The 11,093-nt window shown below is 37.3% G+C and overlaps 2 protein-coding genes across 3 annotated transcripts in view; both read right to left on the reverse strand.

Moving 5' to 3' along the window:
* LOC105166862 (coatomer subunit beta-1) lies at positions 250 to 6,604 on the reverse strand. Of its 2 annotated transcripts, XR_848213.2 has the most exons (6): positions 6,470 to 6,604; positions 3,857 to 5,911; positions 2,953 to 3,462; positions 1,880 to 1,965; positions 697 to 1,019; positions 250 to 575 (listed from the first exon to the last, which is right to left on the reverse strand). XR_848213.2 is itself a non-coding variant. In XM_011086358.2 (5 exons), the coding sequence occupies exons 2-5, from the start codon at positions 5,897 to 5,899 to the stop codon at positions 815 to 817; spliced, it is 2,844 nt and encodes a 947-aa protein (XP_011084660.1). In that variant the 5' UTR covers positions 5,900 to 5,911; positions 6,470 to 6,604; the 3' UTR covers positions 250 to 814. The 2 variants fall into 2 exon arrangements, 1 of the variants encoding a protein (XP_011084660.1); XM_011086358.2 differs by having other exon boundaries at positions 250 to 1,019.
* LOC105166863 (probable protein phosphatase 2C 33) overlaps positions 7,584 to 11,093 on the reverse strand; it is a gene marked incomplete in the record, with an annotated part of 4,423 nt that continues 913 nt past the window's right edge. The window contains 5 exon segments of the mRNA XM_011086359.2: positions 7,584 to 8,422; positions 8,510 to 8,733; positions 8,963 to 9,080; positions 9,160 to 9,549; positions 10,160 to 11,093. Coding sequence (XP_011084661.1) covers positions 7,940 to 8,422; positions 8,510 to 8,733; positions 8,963 to 9,080; positions 9,160 to 9,549; positions 10,160 to 10,402 — 1,458 coding nt within the window.

The raw sequence follows: 11,093 nt of genomic DNA on the forward strand, positions 1-11,093 counted from the left end.
TGACCTGAACTGATTTATTGCAGGTTGTGATTTTTAACTAATGGATGAATTATTTATTGAATGAAAACAAATATCAAGAATATTTGATATAATTTTTCAAAATTATTGATTTATGAGTGATTACACCAAACTTCGTGAAAAGATGGTATAATTATCCCAAATAATTAATATTAAGATGTAAGTACCTTAATGTGTTTTGAGTATGGATAAAATTAAGCCTACAAGAAATAGAGAAGATGTACATAGATGTGTAGCATGTAATAGTTTGGATCGACTATTTAGCATTTATTTACTACTATTTAACACTACAACCATTCAGTATCCAAAAAATTATTACATATATTTCCGAAGTTGAAACAAAAACCCACCTAAACGAGAAGTCCTCATCTACAAAATAATCTCCAACATAGTTCAATTGTCATATTTTTAGTAATCCCAAATCAGACTAGAACCAAAAATGCCAATGCAAAGAAACCTATATGCTCAATAAATCTCACTACGCTCCCAAGCAAGTTTTTGAACTTAAAACATATGTGCTCAATAAATCTCACTATTCAGGACATCGCGTCCATGTCCTGCAAATAAATGGAGTAGAATGAATAAAGACAACTTGGGTGATGCTACGCAGAGGCATGATATGAAATTTGCATGATGATATTGGGGACGCATGAAATGCTGATTGCAAGAACACTTTACCATGAACGGCAGTACGGAAGGAGATCCAATCAGCATTCTCCGTTGTATTTGACAACGGACTGTTAATCAAATATCAGAAGCTAACAGAATGAGATAATGAATTACGAGCATTAGAAGATCAGCTTCCTCCCTTCTGCTTGAGAGTAATCTTGTCACCCAAACTGAGGGCGATTCCCTGAGTCTTGCTTCTTATCCTAATATACCCATTTAGTTTATTATCTGTTTGTTTCTCAACACTAATATTTACCAAAGCATCCTCGCCGAATACACTCTTTGCGTACAAGGTAGCAGCCAAGAACCCACAGTCACCTTCTAGAGCCGACCTGGAAAATCACAATACAACCAGGATATAAGGTAGACATGTTTGGATTAACCATTAGTGTCAACAAAAAATGAGCATGGGCAGAATCTGCAAATACTTTTGCGGTTTTCTGTACTTAAAATAAATACATAATAAGAAGTGTACTAGATAAGAAGCTTTTTAGGGAAAAGCTCAACAAACATGCAAAGGCCTGATTTTGCTATAAGCATTGTTTCACTAATTTCTTATGGCCCATGGAATCATTAATTCTTTTTGCAGGTGTGATTGTTTGATAAAATTGAATTAGTCATGGAAACATCCTTGGTTACACAAGAAATGAAAGAACTTCCCATATCAGATGAATGGAATACTTTCTCCTAAACAGATAATGAAACTGCTCCTAATCTGCAGCATATGCACCACTATCTACCTAAGCAAAAGGCTACCATCAGACAGTTCAAAGCTCATTCACAACTGTCCAATTCTGAATTCTGTTGTATCTTACATTGTTATTAAATAATTTGCAACCTTTCCGATCATGCTTCCAGACCAAGTTATACCCTTAGATGAGCTTATTTTGCCAAACCTACAGCTTCATCTACATTAGAAAACAGTAATAAATGCTGACTGGCAGAGATATTTCCACCAAATTTTGGTCTGCATAAGGCTTCTTGCATAAAATTATTACTACATCCAAGACAAATGAAAGAACCAGGACCAGGCAAGAAAAATTGTAGTGGAGAAAAGCTTCAATTGATAGCTGTTTAATATTCTTACATTTAGAGAGAGAGAAAGCAGTATAAAATTCCCATAATGTGAAGGCAAATTCAGCCTCTTTGGCAGCAAACAACAAAGTCAAATAGCAATCTCAAAATGACTTACTGTGCTGTTAGGCATTTCATGTTGGTTGATTTGATTATGTGGTCAAGAAATTCTTTCTCATTTGTAATTGTTGTGTTGACAGCAACCTGGCAAAAGAACAACAGGAAACTTAGGGCAAAAGGGAAAGAAATAAGTGCCAAGTTTACCAGATAAAACAGAAAAACAGAGAGGTAATGACTTTAAAAGAGAACGCCTCTCTAGGTAGGATTCCCTGCAGATCACATAAATAAGAACAGCCACTCTTAACACAGTAGTTAATAAATGATTGTGATACTCTTCCATGAAAATGAGCACTAGTATTGCATGATATCAGTGATTTAGATAACAATTAAATCAGATCCTATTTCCTTAAATGGAGTAAATCAATAAACCTACAATTTGCAGAGAGTGGACAAGTGAAGAAATGAAAGGCTGTGATATTACTAACAATTCTACTTAATCATACAGACACCATTTAACATTGTCTAATAAAATTCATGATAATACATAGCAATAGCTACTGCATAGAATACCACTACAATATTGTCGAAAAGAAAGCTTGAATGTCTTAAAAAACATGACACGACCAACTATTATTCTTTACAACAAAACATTCTGGTCAGTAGAAAGGTATTTATGATTGTTATAATTTCTTCTGTTCCAAACATACATACCAGGAATCTAGTGGAGCAGCTAAAAGCAATATGATCTCTCTTTTTTCCATGAATAAGCTATAGCACAACATAAGCCAGAAGTTCCTCTACCACAGTGATTGACTTATTTTGCAACATAATCATTAAAATGAATAGCAGTACCATTAAACTAGCTATAAAATAAAATCCAGTAAACCATGTATGACGAAAACTAGACTAGACTGCATAAGTCCATCATACTCCACCGAAACTTTTAGTAGTTCAAACAAATATTCAATGCCATTACTCTAAGGCTTATGACGACATAGAACTCCCAGTAAGATATAATAAATCAAAGTTCAAGCAAATGATCAACTCCATGAAGTATAATCACTTATGAAATATGTAGGAAAATACTTAAAACATTTAAACCTGGATAATCAGAGCAATAAGTGATTATACCTTGTTCTCCCACTCAAATTCTGCCCACATGGTTCTAAAAGCAGCATCAGTACACACAGCAGGAGATATGTAGTCCATGATATCAATATGAATGTCATTGAGGACAATAACAGTCCGCTCAAGCACGTTTGAGGTCTCGTAGACAATGTTGCCAAATATGACTCCAGTTTCAGTAGAAGACACCTTAATATTTGCTTTTATTTGCTTGCTTGACACAGGTGCTAGAGTATAATTCTGTGGGCGCTCCACAAGTTTAAGATCACCCATGGTAGCCAATTCCAAACACAAATTCTGAAGGGTCTCCTTAGTTCTATTAATAACTGTAACATCCAGGACAATATCGTAATGATGAACTGTCACATATGCTTCAGCATATACAGGATCGCTGAATCCTGTGAGTTGAATGATACGATTTAACTTATTTGCATCATCCGCATCCTTAACAAATTCACCAGTAGCACGTTTAAGATCATCTTGAACCTGATCTTCCAATTCCAGCTGGCTCATGCCCTAAACAAATATAACAATGAATAGCAGTTTGTGTTTACTACAAATAACCGAGAATGTCACAATTAAAGTCATCACTAAGTGAGAAACTTATTGATATTATTTTTCCATTAAACGAAGTTACGAAGGTCCTTCCAAATACATACTTGCATGGTATTTTAAGAGACTAGAGTCAATTAGTAATCACAAGAATCCAAGATATTGGAAAGAACAAATGCAACATAAACACAATGACCAATGCAACAACGTTAAACAGTTTCAATCCTCAGACCCTCAGGCAATTCAGGGGCTCAATGGTATGACTGGGTCAAAAAGAGCAGGATATTGTTCCAAAAATCATCTGTGCAACTTCGTTATTAAGCAAACAGATTAAAGAGATAGCAAATAAAGCTGTCACCTTTCGACTCTTCAAATGGTAGAAGTCAATAAGATCATCCGGCTGTGAGTGAGAAATCTGAGCCTTCACTTTATCTTCTTCAGTTTCACGCATCTGTTTATCTGAAAGCATCTTAATGAAACTGTCACGGCAAGAGTTTAACCAGATCTTCCTTACAGCATCCCCTGTGTTACACAGCAATCTTATGCAGAGAACTATCCTGTCATAAGAGTCATTATCGATTGAATGAGGGAGAACTGATGATTGCCCTAGCTGTAGCATTGCTACCATAATCAATAATGCATCGCTTGATGCTTTGTTCACTTCAATTTTAGAGGGCTGAACCTCTTTCAGTCTTAGAATGAGCTTTGCTAGTGTGCAGGCAACAACTGCCGCCAGGAAAAAATCACCAGTGAGGAGAAGAGATCTCAAATTTCCTGTTCCCAAAGATCCTTGCACTACAGCTGGAGGGGAGAAGGCCGTCTCAGAGACGGCACTTTGAGTGGCATATGTTCCATCAGCAAGGATGGCTGGTCTTCTAGATGAAATGGTCATCCAGGATGCCTGCTGGGCTTTCTTTGAATCAGCAGCTTTTTCATCTTCAGAAACTGAAAAGAAGGGTAAATCTCCAAGACATTGCTTTATGGTTGCAATGCCGCCCTCGACTTCAGAAAGAGAGACACAATACTCCCCAATAATCCAAAGAGCACAACAGCAAACTCTAGCTGCTCGGATCTGGTAAAAGGTATCTAGAAGCCTGGTGACAATAGAAACCCTTAACTTCGGGTTGGTCTCAGTTATCTCTCGCACAAAAACAACAACATCCATTGCAGATGCTACATTGTTGTCTCCCAAGAAATCCATCAATAAATGAACCACTGTGCTTGCCACTTCAGGAAACCTTACAGCACAAGAATGGATAGATTGAATGAGCATTTGCCGGTAGTCAACATTCTTCTCAAGCTCCCCACTTTGAGTTTTGACAACTTCCTTCTTCAACGTAAGAACTACCTCATTGACATTACGGGGTGTGATCAATTCCAGAACAATGTCAAGTGTTTTCTTTCTGATGTCAGGGTTTGGGCTTGACAGTGCCCTAAGAACATCCATTATAAGGTCAACCATAATATCTCTGTAGGAAGACTTGAGTTCATTTAGGCGATCAAGCACAATAAGCTTCACATTATTGTCACTCTGAGAGAGAAGAAGCTGGCAATATGTATTTGCTGCAGCTCTTATAGCTGTGGGAGCAGAAGACAAAGAAACAAGGGTTCCAGCACATTCATAAACTACAGCCGCTGAATGAGCATTCAGTAAAGAGATTATAATCTGCATATACTTCCCCTTTTCTGCTTTGTTTGTTCTACAAACTTTCCGGATCAGCTCCAAAACAACCATCTGCAACAGTTCCCCCCAGTCTGATACTTTGTCAACATTGGTTAAAAGGTAAGCAATCGCACGATCCTGGGCACAATTGAAAAGCATCAGAAAGGCATTTCTCCTAGCTGATGGGTCCGACTCTGTTGAGAGACACCTCTCAATCGTCTCTGGAGCATCCACCAAGAGCTGCTCGCCTTGCGGGAGCTTGTAAATCGACATCACAGCAAGAATTGCTTGTCTCCTAACAAAAGGGTGTCTGTGCTCCAAGTTTGACATAATGGAGGGGATCAAAGGTTCGATGATCTCCACTTCATTTAACCGGCAAAGGAACCTTAAGGTGACACCACGTATATATTCATTAGGGTGCTGAAGATTATTTCGGAGATTTTGGCAGATTAAAATCATTTCTGGTAAGACACGCCCCTTGCCATCAGTCTTATCAATGATCTCCAAATAGAGCAACAGCAGTTTCTGAATAGTATGATCCTCAGAGGGTAACACATATCTAACTATGGTAATGAACAGCTGAGGTAGGGTTTCACCATTTAGCAAAAGCATGATTGCATTTTTCATGGCATCAATCTTAGCTGGAACATCATTCCCTTCAAGAGCCTCCTTGATCTCATTGGCGAGTGCTGGTGTGGCCTTGTCAAAATGTACCAGCAGAGAAGAAGATCTCTCCATTTTCCACCCAAACTATTAGATATTTAAGACGGGGAAATGTTAAGTTTCTAAGAATATTAATACCAGAAAAAACCAGTAGCAACTTATCACTCAGACAATCCATTTATCAATCAAATCAGATTTATCACATATTTTATCATATAAATTCTGCTGGAAAGATGCAGAAATGAAATTTCAAACGGAAATTCAATGCAATAAAAAACGACATTAGTCAATATCAATTAACAGAAACCTGAAAGATGAAAAATCCATAACAACCTTAAAGAATACCAGTACACACCCAATCTGAACAACAGAAATGCAAAAAACAATATCATCACTCTCATCATGCGCATCCATAAAAGCCAATGCACACATCAAACATATGCACGTCCTCCACAATGTATTCAATGATTAAACTCGATACCTGCATCTCAGCATTCTCAGATTCTTCGCATGCATAACAAACAAACAACGGATTTTCGGCAATTCAGATCCAGAACGAAATCCATGCACGATTCAATCAAAAACTAAAAGAAAAACACACACGGTGATTCATAATGAAATCGAGAAAAAAAAGCAAAACGTTACCGATCAATGCCGTACAGATCGGCGCTCTGGCAAATGGATTTTCCGTTGTGAAATTTGATGTACAGCCGACTAATATCTCAAGCCTCAAAGAAGGACAGCACAGTGAAGAAGTAATCAGTTACTGGGATCTTTGCTCCTCTTTATACTCTACCTATGCGATTTTATTTATTTCTGAAGTCGCATTTTGCGTTGTTTTCACTTTTTACTCCCTTGTTTTCCTTCTTTCTTGGAACTTTTTTTAGAAAACAGTTTTACATAATTATGAATATTCTTATTTGTTCGAAAAATTATAAATATCTCTTTTAAAAAAAATACATTATGAAAAAACAACAAAAATAATAATAAATAGGACAGTTTTTTTTCTTTTAACTAAATAAGAAGATTGATCAATTAAATCAATAAACATAATACAAGCTACATAATTAAATATATTAAAAACTTGAAAATACACGTACACTTATCTCTATCTTTCTTTCTTTACTTTAAAAAAAAACTAAAAAAGAAGACCCTCAAATATTTGGGCACGGTCCAAAATAAACTCAATGTTAGAGTGAATTTAATTTTGGTTATTTTGCTTTGATTTCTGTGAGTTTTTTGAATATTTAAATAAATAATTTACAGGTAAAATTATCAATTAATTATTTTGAAAAAATAATAAATTTTGGATTTGATGTGTAGATATTAGTTTGGGTTGTGATTTTATTTAATAAAATTTGCCGTTTATTAATTGAAAAAAATACTTACTTTAATACAATCATCAATTTCAAGGTGTTTTTTTTTTAAAAAAAAATAGTAAGTCTATTTATTTAATAGGAAATGATTATTTAATATAAAAGTAAGAAAAAAATTAATAAATTAGTTGCCACATTAATACTATTAAAATAATATTCACATTCAATCCACCTACAAACAAATTATATATACAAATATAAATACATATGGAGACATAATTTGACATTTGACAGTGAGCAGTAAATTATATCCCACAAGGCACAAAACCAAACATACAATTATTTTGATCCAAAATATATTTATTTATCACCGATTTTATTTCTCTATCTCCGCAAAACAAGACAAAACCACCCAAAAGTAACACGATAAAATGTTCTTCAAATTTTCAGAAGAAGCCTCAATCTCATTTCCCACTCTTGGAAGCTAATTAATCAATCTACAAGTCATCAACCAAATCTGTACAAACCACAAACTAACTTAGCCAAAAGAGTGTAGTGAAGTATCAATCAGTTTACAACTTGATCTGAATGAAGCTGCATTCCCACAATTATTATCCAATACACATCACACAATTTCAGGGACAAGAAAAAAAAAAAACTTACAGAGTTGGATACTGCAACAAAATTCCAATTCTATCGAGGCGAGAGAGAAACAACCCCTGGACACACTAATATTAGTCGGGCCTACCTCCCGTGTCGACAATAATAGCAAATGCCTAAATCTTGCAACACACTTTCCTCATTTCCTAGCTTTCGCATCCTCTGCAGCTTTTATGTCATCTTTCCCTGGAACGAACCTTGGCATGTTCAGCAATGTGTTTACACGAGAGACTCCTTCAAGTGCGGACCACTCGTGTCCGACCTCACCATTCATTTGTTCGCTGTCTGAGACATCCTTCACGTTTCCTTCTCTGAGTGCCTCATTGCCTGCTCTAACTGTGCCAGAACGGTTCAATCCAGTTGGGCCAGGAAGATCGTCCTGCCTGGTGGCGTCATCATGTTTGGTTGAAGGGATGCTAGCCCGGGACTTGATTGTATAAGCAGTGGATTCATTTGAGTCGAGGAAGAGGCAAACAACAGCACAGTCGTCAATCTTGGAAGTTGGATACTTGGACCTCCAAGCCTTGACTGCTGACTCGACTAGCGTTCGAGCTGCGTATGAGCGCGAGGGGCAAGAACCCACAATGTCAACCACTTCCTCGTTTGAAAGTACATCCCAAATCTGCAAGAAGCATTGGAATTACATCATTCTCCTAGAAGATGGAATAGGCAAAATAAATAAATAAATAGAAAATTCTGCCTCTCGTACCCCGTCCGTTGCTAAGACTACAAACTCATCTTTGTCAGTGATTTGTCTGTAGGAAATTTCGGGTACGGAGATAAGGCCAAACTCCTTCAGGCAGAAATCACCAAATGCACGTGCCATAGCAAGGCCGGGAGCGTTACTGTTTGGAAGCCACACTCTCGCAACATCAGGTTCATCCTGAAGGGCAAAGACACGCCCTTTACATTTGCGGATCCTCTCTTCTTCCGCTGTAAGAAGATACAAATCAATTACCAAAGCCAAGATGAGTATCATTGAAGACTTAGACTGATTTAATTTCACATGAAAACTCAGATATCATGAGAATCGATCCTCCATTACGGGATAATTTATACCACAACATTTAATCTATCTGCACTGTTTGCGCCACTTAGCTAAGCATAAGTTTCTAAATCCCAGAACAGGAAACAATTGTGGGGTTGGGTGGTGGAGAGATACCTGGAAGGTTAGGTTTGAGATCCACAGTTAACTGGACTGCCGTAAGTGAATTATTTTCATCTCTTGTACCCAATACAGCTCTCGAGTCCCCGACATTTCCAATAACAAGATCCTGGTCCTACAGAAGATAACGAAGGTACTTTTGAGCACCATTGACTTAATTATCAGAACCACTCGTTTCATATTTATCGCCTCACCTGTTTCACCATCGTCACTGCTGTTGTTCCACTGCAGAAGCAATCGATATTGGCATACATTCTCAACTCTCTGTCCATCACCTTAAAAGCCTTGAGGAACGACTCTTTCAATGTCTGAAAGACGTCCGTATCCTTCCCAGTTTCCCCAACATCAATGGAAGCCCTAGCTTCTTCATCAGCAGATAAGAAAGAAGTATCTTCTGTGCACAAACTTCCTGTTGTATTTAAGCTGACCTCCCTAAGAATCTCATCACTCTTATTATTAGCTTCCCAGTGTGCATTCAGCTTCAGAGGAAGAGAATCTCTAACTCTCTTTGCAACCATATGACCATAAGGACCATGGCCGTCGAAAACCCCACAGAAAACTGTGTCTTTTCTCGAACCAAAGTTCTGCATATTTTATCCCATAAAGAATCAGCAAAAGGCAGTCTCTTATAGGCGACTTTGGAAGGATAACAAAAGTAAAAGTATTAATATGACAAAGCCCCGATATTTGTCTAATAGAACTAGAATTTAATGGTGAAGATCCGAAATTCATTGAGATGCTTATATACTTGGATGATTTTAAAACTCAAAAAAGAAAGATGAAAAATACAAAATAGACAAAATTTAGTAAAAAAAACTAAAATTAGGCTTGAAATCACAGGAATCTTGAGAATTTATTTTCCAAGGTTGAGCAGCACCGTGTCTTTTTTTAACATTTTGTACCTGAAACTAGAACGCATACAATTTTTCTGCTGAATGAACCTTCTAAAGAAGTCGAGTACTACAAAGATTGAAAAAGTGGCAAATAACATATCGTAGCACACATTTGTAGACTATTGTAGGTTCACTCAAGGCTTTTCGGTTATAATTCAATGTTTGCAGCCCTCCAGGCTGCAGCAACAACCCTGAATAAGAAGCAAATGAAGCATGACGGAATTCTTTAAATTCATGATAGACTAATCTTTGTCATTATATTTAAATAATCAACATTAGGGAGAAAAGAGAAGGAGCTAACCTCCCAAACAATCATGGCATCTTGATTGGTTCCCTTCTTGCCTTGCTGGGTAAAGAGCGATGCAATCTCACTCGACCCATTCAAGAACATCCGTCCAGGAGTCCTGTGCAGTTGTTCTTCCCTCCTATAATCAAAGGAGGAATTACGAGACCCCAGCCTCCTTTTCGAGCCCTTCCTCTTCCTAACTCCCATTGGAGAACCAGGCAGAGGGCTCCTGCTTTCACCGGACAAGCAGGAACCCATTCTCAGGGCCCTGACTATATTCAGTATGCAATCCAGACCAGCAAGCCACTCACACCCACTATAGTCCGTACTTGGATCCGTCACAACCGACCCAACAAAAAATCCCTCAAGCTCTTCAGAACCCTCTTCTCAATACCAATAATTCACCACTCCATAAACAGATGAATCCCAATAAAAAATAACACATGAATGTCTGATTTCAATCCTTTTCTTTTTCCAAAAGAAGAAAATGAATCAACAATTGAATTCAGCAAGCAATCATCCAATTCACCACAAAGCTCAACCCTCCCACTGATCAAATTCACAACACGTATGCAAATACAAGCTTCCCCACCTCAAAGAAATAAACTTTCCACCACCCTTATCCCCAAAAAGGGCCCTCTAGAAAAAAAATAGACAAACAAAACCACAAACCACAGTTGCATACACGAAATATATCCTTATCCTTTTCCCCTAATATAATAATGCATATGCTAAAGCCTAAAAAGGTGAAGCATTATAGAGCTTAAAAAAAGCAGCGGATCTAACGAAAAATCTGCCCCTTTCAATTGCTAACAGAAACCGAACACCAAGAAAACCCAATCAGAAAGAATATCAATCAATAATTCTTGAAGCCCACTTAGCACAAACCCTAGGAAGCCAAGAATCCTCAATCAACTCCAAGAAATTGACCAGAAATCTCCAGCAATCC

Source organism: Sesamum indicum, linkage group LG7, assembly GCF_000512975.1.
Source record: "Sesamum indicum cultivar Zhongzhi No. 13 linkage group LG7, S_indicum_v1.0, whole genome shotgun sequence".
NCBI lineage: Eukaryota > Viridiplantae > Streptophyta > Magnoliopsida > Lamiales > Pedaliaceae > Sesamum > Sesamum indicum.